Source organism: Humulus lupulus, chromosome 6 (assembly GCF_963169125.1).
Source record: "Humulus lupulus chromosome 6, drHumLupu1.1, whole genome shotgun sequence".
Taxonomy (NCBI): Eukaryota; Viridiplantae; Streptophyta; class Magnoliopsida; order Rosales; family Cannabaceae; genus Humulus; species Humulus lupulus.
Genome location: NC_084798.1, coordinates 22,129,044 through 22,142,096, shown reverse-complemented (window position 1 = coordinate 22,142,096; position 13,053 = coordinate 22,129,044). Strand labels below are relative to the sequence as shown.

The 13,053-nt window shown below is 34.2% G+C and overlaps 3 protein-coding genes and 2 non-coding genes across 5 annotated transcripts; 1 reads left to right on the top strand and 4 right to left on the bottom strand.

The window, feature by feature from the left end:
• Positions 1–1,668: 1,668 nt before the first annotated feature.
• Positions 1,669–1,862, bottom strand: LOC133787206 (U2 spliceosomal RNA). The gene has a single exon (XR_009872241.1). It is a non-coding gene; the product is annotated as a U2 spliceosomal RNA (small nuclear RNA).
• Positions 1,863–2,483: 621 nt separating this feature from the next.
• LOC133781865 (auxin-induced protein 15A-like) lies at positions 2,484–2,983 on the bottom strand. The gene has a single exon (XM_062220974.1). The coding sequence runs from the start codon at positions 2,929–2,931 to the stop codon at positions 2,653–2,655; it is 279 nt and encodes a 92-aa protein (XP_062076958.1). The 5' UTR covers positions 2,932–2,983; the 3' UTR covers positions 2,484–2,652.
• Positions 2,984–4,840: 1,857 nt separating this feature from the next.
• Positions 4,841–8,285, top strand: LOC133781862 (receptor-like protein 7). The gene has a single exon (XM_062220971.1). The coding sequence runs from the start codon at positions 5,044–5,046 to the stop codon at positions 7,978–7,980; it is 2,937 nt and encodes a 978-aa protein (XP_062076955.1). The 5' UTR covers positions 4,841–5,043; the 3' UTR covers positions 7,981–8,285.
• A 1,694-nt stretch (positions 8,286–9,979) lies between these two features.
• On the bottom strand, positions 9,980–10,174 carry LOC133787203 (U2 spliceosomal RNA). Its single transcript, XR_009872238.1, has one exon. It is a non-coding gene; the product is annotated as a U2 spliceosomal RNA (small nuclear RNA).
• A 659-nt stretch (positions 10,175–10,833) lies between these two features.
• On the bottom strand, positions 10,834–12,239 carry LOC133781863 (auxin-induced protein 15A-like). Its single transcript, XM_062220972.1, has one exon. The coding sequence runs from the start codon at positions 11,284–11,286 to the stop codon at positions 11,008–11,010; it is 279 nt and encodes a 92-aa protein (XP_062076956.1). The 5' UTR covers positions 11,287–12,239; the 3' UTR covers positions 10,834–11,007.
• Positions 12,240–13,053: the final 814 nt, after the last annotated feature.

Here is a 13,053-nt window from a genome sequence, read left to right as displayed (position 1 = left end):
AACCCTGTTTCTAATGAATAAGAGACTTGTCTAGTCCAAATGTCTTAGTAAATTACAAGTAGCATAATGTTGCTATATCTTAGTATGTACTAGGTAATTTCTGTTGAATAGGCTGTAACAGCCTATTTTATATGCTTAATCAGATAGGACCATTGGATTTTAATAAAACCAAGTGAAAAGATATTGTCTTATCGAAGATGGTTGCAAGAAAAAATTGGAAGAAACAACAAAGCCGGCAGCGATTTAGTCCACTTGTTAGGCCAACAACAATTCTAATGATTCTCATTGTTTCTTTAGCTAAAGAATGGAATGTTAGACAACAGAATGTTAACAATGCATTCTTTAATGGTGAACTACAAGAGGAAGTCTACATGGAGCAGCCTCTTGGATTAATTAATCAAAAGAATACACACAGAGTTTGCAGATTAAGAAAGCACAGCTCTAGTTACTAACCTTAACAAGGAGTTTTCTTTAAAGGATCTTAGTGTTGTAAACTACTTTCTCGGTATTCAGGTTAAACATGAAGAAGAAGAAGAAGAAGGAATGTTTTTATCTCAAAGAAAGTACATTTCAGATTCACTCACAAGAGCCAATATGGAAGGAGTCCATGTTACTACTCATACACCAATGATTACAGGATTAAAATTATCAAGTGAAGGGACTGAGATGAAAAATCCTCAACTTTATAGAAGTATAGTGGGAGCTCTTTAAAAAGTTACAATTATCAGACCTGAAATAGCCTTTAGTGTCAATATAGTCTGACAATATATGCAGAAACCGAGAGAGGCACACCAGAAAACTGGCAAAAGAATATTGAAATATCTGAGAGCAACTATGAACTAAGGACTGCACTAATCAGATGAGCTGATGTTGGTAGGAACAGACAATGATGATCGAAAATCCACATCTGGGTAGGTTCGAATTTGATCAGTTGGCAGTCTAAGAAGCAGCACACTGTCTCAAGGAGCAGTACAGAAGCTTAGTATAGAAGCCTGGCAAACTTGGTTGCAGAGATAACTTGGGTTCAGTTGCAACTCATGCAAAGAGATTGGAATATGTTTTTGAAGTGACAACTTGAGTACTCTGATGTTCTCTGCTCGAAGCAACCATATAGAGCTGGTATTTTTGTTTTCTTTTTAAAAAAAAAAAAGAAAAATTGGCTCAAAAGAAGATTGTGGTTCAACATGTACCAGCAACAGATCAATTGCTGATGTCTTCACTAAAGCTGTCCCAATTATGCAGTTGTCTCTAACTCAAAGTGGAGCTGATTCCCACTTGTATTCCTTAGTTTCTATTATAAGTGGAGTTAGTTAAAGTTGTTCTTAACTTTCTATATATTGTACGCCTATATAAACCACCTACATTGTATTCTTCTCATTCATTCAACCTCTGAGTCTAATCTACACAGCGTTTAATCTACACAGCTTAATACTACTCTATTAGTAAAACTAGGAAGCTTCTGGGTCTGTGAAGAGAAAAATTGCTAGTGTGAGGACTCACTCCCCTCTATTAATAATTATATGATAAGGTGAAAACATTTTTAAAATATAGAATAGATACAACTTAAAAATAACAGACTACACATTTACATAAAAAAAATGAAACAGAAAAGTCGTACGTAAAATGTGCTATGAGCCATAAAGAGCGAACCAACTTGAACTAGTGTTAATGGGGTGCGCAGGCTTATGCAATAGTGCAAAACATAAGCCACACTCAAAAGCCAAGATAGCAAGCTATTAGAGAGGCTTTTCCCCTGAAAAAATAAATTTAATATCGTGTGGACCATTGGCCCACATATCAGATATTAAACTGATAAGAACAGATACTACACTTGATCTTAGCCAAAAGGCCGAGAAAGGTATGAGTTTGAAAGACTTATAGCTTGTGTTTTATACTTCTGTAGTGAAGTAAATATTAGTGTATGACTAATGTGGGACTCAATTCAACTAACTAACTATATTCGTTTAAAGCAAGGATATCTACCTAAGAATATGTTTGCTCCTCAACTCATTAAAAATAACAAAATTGGCGATCGGTCATTTTCTCGAACTACTGAATCTTTTATTAACTTCATTTATGAATTATTACTGCAAACCTGTGAAAACTGGCATAAGTGACCAACAAATGCAACCCTTGATTGAATATTATATAAAGAACAGTTTTTCATTCTGGGTGATTATGTACAAATTTGTTATGTTCCTACAAAGAAAGAACTCATGGGACTCTATTTATAATTCACACAATGATTGCAGCTCCAATTAGAAAACATGATTGATAGCTTAGTTTGATTTGGATTCCAAGGCTTACATATCCATGTACTCGGCCTCATACATATACTCTTTGAAACTATATATAAGCATGCTTTCATTAACATGAGATGGATGCAAAACTTTTGCTTCAAGTTGCTTAGTGTGAAGCTAATCATATGAAATATAAGGGTAATTGGGAAAGAATTCTTTGTCGAGATTAATCAAATAACTCAGTTGAGAATATCTTGGTAATGAATTCATTTATCTCAATATTAGGGACAACTTTTCTGTTGATCCCCAAGGAAAAATATATACACATGGTATTGGCATTGTTTGCCTTACAAAATTGTAATAATCATTTCTGTTAGAGATTGTCCATAATGAGTAGTGTGTATGCTAATCACTACACATTCAAGTGAGAAATAAGATGGATGAAGGCATCTTCTGTGCAGGGAATAGTAAGAGCTCCCATTGGATGATCGAATCCAAATTCCTCTTCAGCTTGACTCAACAACTCTTGGAATGATGGCTGGTTCAAATATGCCACAGGGATCACAAATCTCTTCATTCTGTTTTCCCCAACATAAACAGCCAAATACCCTTTTGGAACTTCTTTTGAGCTTGAGAAAGGTCTCTGAATTAGCTTCTTAGCATGAACTATGCTTGGAAATCTGAAACCCATTCTTTATAAGCTGAATATACTTGAGAATGTGAAAATTTGATGTGCTAGTAAACCCAATCATATGTGTATATATACACATTCAAGACCCTTGATGGGAAGGTGAGGAGTAAAGAAGCAATTAGATAGATGGGGTCTAGTGAATGCAACGGTGCTTGAGAAATCACATGCTATTGGCATCCCACTCATCAATGCTGATGTTTTATGCTCTCATAGTTGTGTGGTCAAAAGCCTTCATATCCAGCTTGTTGAAAAGAAAACAGAACAACCCCAGGCCCAATAGTCCTTTTCTGATTTGGCCAACTTAAATATTTTTTTAAAAAGAATAAATAATAAAGAGTACTGATTGTTACTTGCAGGATGTACTAGCTTCCCTAGAATCACAAAAGCTGCTGAGGTACAATTTTGTTCATTATTTATGTTTTTGTGACTGAGCTCTCTATTTAACGCCTATATCTTTCATCTATTTATGAACACATAAAATGTACAAGACATGTCCCCTATTGCAAGGGGCCACATATGTACCTACAAAATAAGAAATCTTCATCTTGATGATATGATCTTGCACTGGCTTTTTTCTGCATTAATAATGGCCTTGTCATCATCAACTATGTTGTCATTTCCCAGTTACCGGTTGACAATGAAGATTTTTCATTGTGTTTGATTATAACCTCTCTCTTCCTTACAGGCTACTCATTATGTTTTTTGTCTATGAGATATAACAATAAGTGTCTGCATTGAGTAAATATCATCTAAGTCTCAAAAAAAATTGGAAAATGAAAGATGACCACAAAGATGACTTGTGCAGCCCAAATGTCATATTAAATTATAAGTGGGATTATTATGTACGTTGTAACATTTTTCATTCCAAGTAATCTTGTTTCAAACAAATCAAATTCACTTCAGATGACCCAGAAAGACATAACCATGTCATGTTTCATCTATTATGTCTCTGACCAAACTGCTTCAATTTGCTGTTGAAGAAATAGAAAAAAAAAAAAGAGACGAAGAAGACACTTGATAGTGATGTAAGGCTTGAATTTTACTCACTATGAAACTCTGTATATATATAGGCTGTACAAGAATCAAAAAACATAAAAACAGAATATACACATTTGCTGATAATTTTCTAATTAAGGAAAAAATATACAACAAATCTTCCAGCTATTGATTCACACGATATTCTTCTGATTTCCTTAGCTGTCAATAGTTGTATATAGAAAAAAAACAAGAACCAAAGCTTCCATCACATTCTCTATTGGTAATTTCTAGCCATTCGTAATTTGGAATCTATTTCCACAAAAAATGTTTGCTTTAGTTTTTCAAACATGGCTATTTGATTGCAAAACTTTTACTACTTTGAGTTATTTTATTGATGTTAGAAATTGAATTATTCTCATTTACCTTTATATTTTATATTATTAGTCTCACACTAAGCAAATTGCAGAAAAAATTATTGCTTCCATTTCTTGTTGATAAAGCATGCATACCACTCGATATGGATAAACATCGTTTTAAGTTTGTTACTCGGAGTATATCTTAATAAAGTAGTGTAAAATTGCTGCTGTGTCTTTATATGTACTTGATGTATTTCTACTGTAATATAGACAGTTAAGTTAGTTTGGTTTCTGTTAGAACTCAGTCTCGAAATCACCACAAAACACAAGCTAGACTAAGAATCAAGAATTACAATAACAGAACAATAACAAGCTAAGTTGATAAAGCATTAAAAGTAAGTGGACAAAGAGATTTACGTGGTTCATCCCAAGAGATAAAGAGTCTCTTGGTCTACATCCACAGGCAGCCACTTGTATTAGATTTCAACTTCTTCTTTTCCATAAAGCTAATAAAATCACGTTCCTTAATTATTAACCTTATGTGAGATGACGAGATAAATGTGAAAACAATCTGAACCAAATAACAAGTTGTGGAAAATAGTCAAGTCAGATTTTCAATTTGACAACAATAGCTATAGCGAGATTTTTTGTTTCCTTGCAAAGACTTCATGGGGATCGACGACTTCAAGAAACTTAAATAGCTATGTTGGTTTGGCATGAAAATTGTACAGACACAAAATTTTGTTTGTTGGTTTTCTGAAAAGGAGTATATCATATTATGATGGCCGATTGGCCCTCTTTGATGTGGTTTGTCTACCTTTTACTGTTTTATTCACAAACCAATCCTTCATCGTCTTTGTCTTCCCTACATTTTCCCTTATGCCATCTTGATGAAAGCATTGCTTTGCTTCAATTCAAGAACTCTTTTTCAGTTTCTTTGTCTGACCCAGATGATGATTGTTATGATAAAACAACATCATGGGAAAATGGAACAAATTGTTGCACATGGAATGGAGTGACATGTGACAAGCTGACAGGTCATGTGATCAACCTCAATGTTCATTGTAGTGGACTTCAAGGTATTCTTCTACCCAACAACAGCCTTTTCTCTCTCAGCCATCTTCGTACTTTAATCCTTTCCGGTAATGGATTTTTCGGCTCCCAAATTTCTTCTGAATTTGGTAAGTTTACTTACTTGACTCGTCTTAACATCTCTAACAGTGGATTTTCTGGTTATGTCCCCTTAGAGATTGCCCACCTATCCAAATTGACTAGTCTTGATATATCTTCATCTGATGATGTCAAATTGGATACTTCAACTTTGAAAAGAATTGTTCAAAACCTTACTCATCTTAGAGAGCTTCATATGGCAAACAATGACTTGTCTTCAGTAGTATTACCTGCTTCATTTGTGAATTTGTCATCTTCTTTGATATCTCTTGATCTTAGTGACACAAAATTGCAAGGGGAATTCCCAACAAATATTTTCAGGCTGCCCAACCTCCTAAAGCTTTATCTTTGGGGAAACGACAATCTGACTGGTTCTTTCCCAAAATCTAATTGGAGTAGTCACCTGATGGAACTGGACCTCTCTTCATCTGGATTCTCAATAGACATAGCTTACCTAACTAGAAATTTGAAGAATTTGAATTCCCTATTTCTATCTGTTTGCAAATTTGTAGGATCCTATCCCAAACTAGTTGGCAATTTCACACAAATCATTCAGTTGGACCTCTCATTTAACAATTTCAGTGGCCAAGTTCCATGGTCCTCTCTAAATTTCAGTAGAATCATTTCTTTGGATCTTTCTGTTAACAATTTTATTGGGAAGCTTCCCCAAACAGTCAAACCTCCTCCCTTGGACTTGAAAATCCTCTTCTTATTTGAAAACAATTTCAATGGGACTCTGCCTTGTTGGTTATCTCTTGCTCCTTCTTTGCAGCATGTAGACCTCCATGGGAACCAATTCACAGGTGTCATTAATGAATTTCAAACTCATTCTTTAGAGGGTCTTGATTTACATGACAATAAGCTACAAGGCATGATTCCAAGGTCCGTCTCTTTGCAATCGAACCTTTTCTGGTTAGATCTTTCATCAAATAATTTGGCTGGTGTGGTAGAGTTTGATCTGTTTGCAAAGTTGCAAATTCTTCACCATCTCAATCTTTCATTTAACAATTTTTCATCAGCTTCTTCAAATTCTATTAACTACACTTTACCCATGCTTTCTGAACTGAGCTTATCTTCCTGCAATATAACTCAATTCCCACTCTTTTTGAAAGCCTTAACAAATTTAATGGTTGTAGATCTTTCTAATAACCAAATCCAAGGCAAAGTTCCAAAATGGCTCGGAAACATGGGCACAGACTCGCTAAACTTCGTTGACCTTTCTCACAACTTTCTTACAAACATAGAGCAAATTCCATGGAAAAATTTAAATTATCTTTTCATTCACTCCAACTATATTCAAGGAACTCTTCCAACTCTGCCACCTTCCATAGCTGTTTTTTCAATCTCAAACAATCAGCTAAGTGCAAAGCTGCCTTCTTCATTTTGCAAGCTTGATAACATTCAAATCCTTGATTTGTCCCACAATAATTTGAGTGGAAAGCTTCCCCCTTGCATTGGTAATATTAGTGCCACTGTCCTCGATTTTCGACATAACAGATTTCATGGTGTGATCCCTTCAACATTTGCAAATGGAAATAAGCTGATAAACCTCAACCTTAATGGAAATGAGTTAGAGGGATCATTGCCACAGAGTTTAATCAATTGCAAAATGCTGGAGATCCTTGATGTTGGAAACAATAAGATAAATGGAACCTTCCCCAACTGGTTGGACTCTTTGCCAATGTTACAAGTTCTGATCTTAAGATCCAACAGATTTTATGGTCCCATAAGTGATTCCAAGGCCATGGCTCCCTTCCAAAAGTTGCGGATCCTAGACATCTCAAATAATGAATTCAGTGGTCTTTTGCCAAGGAAATATTTTGAGAACATGGTGGAAATGATGAACTCTCATACAGACACATTAAAATACATTGGTGATGAACATTCCAATAGTGCATATTACCACGATTCAGTGAAAGTGGTATTAAAAGGATTCTTTGTTGAGCTGGTGAGAATCCAAACCATCTTCACAACAATTGATTTCTCGAAAAATGATTTCGAAGGAAAGATTCCAAATTCTATTGAAAAACTCAAATCCCTCAAAGGATTGAATTTTTCTCATAATAAGCTCACTGGCTCCATTCCAGCATCATTGGGAAACTTGACAAATCTTGAGTGGTTAGATCTCTCTTTAAACCAACTTGTGGGAGTAATACCAAAGCAATTGGAAGACTTGACATATCTTGAAGTCCTCAACCTATCAAGAAACCAATTGGTTGGGCCTATACCTACAGGCAATCAGTTCAACACATTTCAGAATGATTCATATCTTGGAAACCAAGAATTATGTGGATTTCCACTATCAAAGGCATGCGAAAATAAGTCAATTGATGTGAGCTTCGAGCAAGAATCAAATGATTCGAGCCCTGCAATATTTGATTGGAAATTTGCACTAATTGGATATGGATGTGGACTGGTTTTTGGAATTTCTATGGGCTATGTTGTGATTTCAAATGAAATAGTTGATCAGTTGGTTGGAAAGTATGTTGGACGAGGACAGCGGTGTAAATCGAGGAAAAGGCCGAAGAGGAACACACTCCCTTAAGTGCCTAAAGTGGAAGGAGACGACACTGACATAGGTGTCTTTCAGTCATATGTAATTAAGTTATTAAATTTAAATTTGAAATTCATACGAGCAATGTATCAAATATATACGATTTCAAATTACAAGATACCAGATGGACATTATTAAAAACATATGATCCTAAGTTTGTATTTTGACAAAACACAAGTACTAAATAATAAGTGTTTATCATGTAAATATTTTTCCTTAGGGACTGAAATGAGTCAAATCACAATTACCCCTAGATGCGATATAAATGAATACATTTCTTCAACAATTTTATTGAAGTTTTTGTTCTTTTAGATTCTGATGTAGATTATCATGCTAAATTTACATGCAGAGCAATGAACTAAGCCCACCACCATAGTAACATGTATGATGTCAGCAGCTCAATCTTTCAAAATATTCAAAAAAAACAAAAAATACAATGATTGAATATCTTGCTTCTACTGTTAGAATTTCTAATACACTCAAATAACATGAACAAACAATAATCTCCAACACATAATCCAAAAAAACATGTCATTATAAATGCATATATAAGAAATCCTAAATCATAATTCTATAGATCCTTTGCTAAATTAAAGAAGAAGATTAACACAAGAGCGGAAGCACTAACCTGATGCCATTATTGGAGATTGCATAGAGGGTTTAGATCTTCCTATATAATATGTATCTCTGTGAGAGAAGAGTCTCTCTTTTCTTTTCTGTTAATGGGAATGACACACAGAATAGAATAATACATATATAAGGGATCACAACCATAATTTATAATTAGTGATTTCCAATTTTGCCCATTATAAAATTAAAAATTCACTTTCCTGTTTCTACATATTAAATCCATGACACTTTAATACCCTATGATATTTATAATATAATTGGTCACTTACTTTTATATCACACTTTATAATAGCATTATACATTATTAATATGTGCCCATAAAATAGGATTTTAATCCAACATCTACCACTTTAGTATGGAAAACTTCATAACCACTGAATGAGTATATCATAACAAAATTGAGTAAAATAATATAAAGTCAGATTGTAAATAACTCAGTGTAATATTGACGAGTTATGGTCATTATATATGTATCAACCTTTAAATGGTTTCATCAAGTAGATCTTTGAATCATAATCTGAGCAACTTTAATTATACCCGTATTGCATAGCTCATTTCTCACGAGTTAGTTTGGATTTGGAAAGGAACTTATTTTAGTTTGCACCCTTTTACAAGAACTTAATTAGTTTCGATTGAATGACCTGTTCCAGCCTATTTTCAGTACTTAATCAGCTAAGACCATTTGATTTTAATAAAACCTAGTGAAAATATATTGTTTTTATAGAAGATGGTTGCAAGATAAAACTGGAAGAAACAACAAAACCAGCAGACATAGACCTTTCCAGTAGAATCTCTACAATCACATTAGCAACATATGCCTTCTTCAATAAATATATATATATATATATATATATCAATTGTAACTAACAAAATTTCAATAAATAAATATACATCAGTTGTAACTAACAAAATTTTATCAAATTTTAGCCATCTTAAATAAACTTGCAACACTTGAGATGGATTTCTCTTTTAAGATTACTTGACTCCCATAGATAGGTTAATATACAGTTAAGTTAGTTTGGTTTCAATGAAAAGTTGTAGCATGTAATAAGAAATGGTGTCAACCAAAAAGTGAGTTCAGTCTATGTAAATGTAGGTAATTAAAAAATGATGCATGCCATGAGAGAAAGGAGTCTAAACCTAAACCAATATCAATTTCAGGTATAGATTCATCATTAAAGATTATAAGGTGAAAATGTTTCAGTGTAGTATCTCGAATGGGGTACCAATGCAGTGTAAAAAATATTGTCCCAAATAACACATTTCTATTTTTCAATTTTGCACTACCAAAGGGGGGGAGGGGAGACGGCCTAAGATGATAATATTCATTACCATTGACAACAAACCTTAACTGGTTTTAGTGGAGTGCGCAGGCCCATGCAATAGTGCAAGACATAGGCCACGCTCAAAAGCCCGAATAGCAAGCTATTGGAGTGGGCTTTCCTCCTCAAAAAATAAATTTAATATCGTGTGGACCATTGGCCCACATATCAGATATTAAACTGATAAGAACAGATACTACACTTGATCTTAGCCAAAAGGCCGAGAAAGGTATGAGTTTGAGTGTCTAATACCTTGTGTTTTATAGTTCTGTAGTGAAGTAAATGTTAGTGTGTGACTAATGTGGGACTTAACTAACTAACTAACTATATTCGTTTAATAGAAGGATATCTACCTAAAAATATGTTTGCTCGTCAAGTCAACTCATTAAAAATAATAAAATTGGTGATCTGTCTTTTTTTTCGAACTACTGAGTCTTTTATAAACTTCATTTATGAATTATTACTGCAAACCTGTGAAAATTGGCATAAGTGACCAACAAATGCAACCCTTGATTGAATATTGTATAAAGAACAGTTTTTCATTCTGGGTGATTATCTACAAATTTATTATGTTTCTACAAAGTAGCTGCAGCCTTATCAAAGAAAACAACTCATTATGGGACTATTTATAATATACACAATAAAATGATTGCAGCTCCAATTAGAGAACATGATTGATGGCTTACTTTGATTTGGAATCCAAGGCTTACACATCTCTTCTTACTCAATGTATAACCTTTAATAAAACTGAACTATATTTAAGCATGCTTTCAATAACATTATATGGAAGCAATATTACTGCTGCAATTTGCTTAGTGCGAGGCTAATCATATAAAGTGTGAGGATAAATGAGAACAATTAATTAATGTCAAGATTAGCATACTAACTCGAAGTAGTAAAAGTTTTGGAATGGTATTCATTTATTTCCATCTTAGGGACAACTTTTTTATGTTGATCCCCAAGGAAAAATATATACATGGTAAAGGCATTGTTCGCCTTAAAAATTGCAAGTTTGCAACAATCATTTTTGTTAGAGATTGTCAATAATCAGTGTGTATGCCAATCTTTAGGCATTCATTCGAGAAATAAGATCGATGAAGGCATCTTCCGCGCAAGGAATTGTAAGAGCTCCCATTGGATGATCGAATCCGAATTCCTCTTCAGCTTGACTCAGCAAGTCTTGGAATGAAGGTTGGTTTAAATATGTCACAGGGATCACAAATCTCTTCATTCTGTTTTTCCCAACATAAACAGCCAAATACCCTTTTGGAACATCTTTTGAACTTGAAAAAGGTCTCTGAATCAGCTTCTTGGCATGAACAATGCTTGGAAATCTGAATCCCATTTTGTATATAAAGGAAGAAGAAAGAAAAGAGTTCTCAAAGGGTTTGCCAGGAAAACTGAATATACTTGAGAATGTTATAAATTGATGTGCTAGTAACCCCAATCTTATGTGTATATATACACATTCAAGATCCTTGATGGGATATATCTTTTAAAAAATCAAAGTTGAAGAGTAAAGAAGCAATTAAATAGATGGGGTCTAGTGACTGCAATGGTCCTTGAGAAATCACATGCTATTGACATCCTACTCTACAATCATTCAATGCTTATGTTTTATGCTCTCATAGTTGTGTGGTCAAAAGCCTTTCATATCCAGCTTGTTGAAAAGAAAACAGAACAACTCCAGGCCCAATAGTCCTTTTCTGATTTGGCCAACTTGAATATTACTTTAAATAGAATAAATAAAAAAGAGTACTGATTGTTACTTGCAGGATGTACTAGCTTCACTAGTATCACATAAGCTGCTGAGGTACGTTTTTTGCTCATTATTTCTGTTTTTTGTGATTGAGCTCTCTATTTAATGCCTAGATCTTTCATCTACTTATGAACGCAAATTGTGTAGTGGCTCAAATTTACCTACAAAATAAAAAAATAAAAAATAAAATTAAAACAAATCTTCATCTTTATGATATGATCTTGCACTGGCTTTTTTCTGCATTAATGGACTTGTCATTATCAGCTACGCTGTCACTGCCCAGTTACTGGTTGACAATGAAGATTTTTTTATTTATAGCCTTTTCTCACCCTTACAGGCTACTCATTATGTTGTTTGTCTATAAGATCTAACAATAAATATCTTCATTTAGTAAATATCATCTAAGTTTCAAAAAAAAAAATGGAAAATGAAAGATGACCACTAAGTCTCAAGAGACTTGTGCAGCCCAAATGTAAAGTAATCTTGTTTCAAACAAATCAAATTCTCTTCAGATGACCCTGGAAGACATAACTGATAATTATGCAAAGACACAATCCATAAAACTCAAAAGAGAGATAGCAAAAAGATGAAGAGAGAAAAGGGAGGCTAGAGTGTATTGCAAAATATAGAGAATGTATTCTAGGTTACAAAACTAATAAGCCAAGCCTTTTATATAAGGCAAAAGATATAAAATAACAATAATTAAGAAAAGACTAAAATGCCCTCAAATAATAACTCTAACACCCCCCTCAAACTCACGATGCAGCAACAATAAGCATCGAGAGTTTGCCAACTAGAAATTGAAAACGAGAAATAGAATGAGACTTAGTAAAGAAGTCAGCAATCTGCAAAGAAGAAGGAACAAAAGGCAAAGTGATAGTGCCAAACTTCAGGTGGTGACGAGTGAAGTGACAATCAATCTCAATGTGCTTGGTGCGTTCATGAAAAACTGAGTTGTGAGCAATCTGGATGGCACTCTGATTGTCACAATACATAGGAGTGGGTTGAGAATGACATACACCCATATCTACAAGCAGCCATCTTAGCCAAACAATTTCTTTGGTAGTAGATGACATAGCGCGGTACTCTGCTTCAGTGGAAGATTGGGAGACAACAGTTTGTTTCTTACTTTTCCAAGAAATAAGAGAATCACCCAAAAAGATACAGAAACCAGTAACAGACTTCTAATCCGTGGGATCACGACCATGATTAGCATCAGAGTATGCACGCAGCTCCAAGGAAGAAGTGGAGGGAAACAAAAGGCTTTGAAAGATAGTACCCCGAAGATACCTCAAAATGCGAAGAACAGCTGCCCAGTGAACAGTAGTAGGAGAGGCAACAAATTGACTAACA

What these genes read in the sequence shown, in the direction of transcription:
- LOC133781865 (XM_062220974.1), bottom strand. Translation starts at nt 2,931, where the DNA reads ATGGGTTTCAGATTTCCAAGCATAGTTCATGCTAAGAAGCTAATTCAG.
- LOC133781862 (XM_062220971.1), top strand. Translation starts at nt 5,044, where the DNA reads ATGATGGCCGATTGGCCCTCTTTGATGTGGTTTGTCTACCTTTTACTG.
- LOC133781863 (XM_062220972.1), bottom strand. Translation starts at nt 11,286, where the DNA reads ATGGGATTCAGATTTCCAAGCATTGTTCATGCCAAGAAGCTGATTCAG.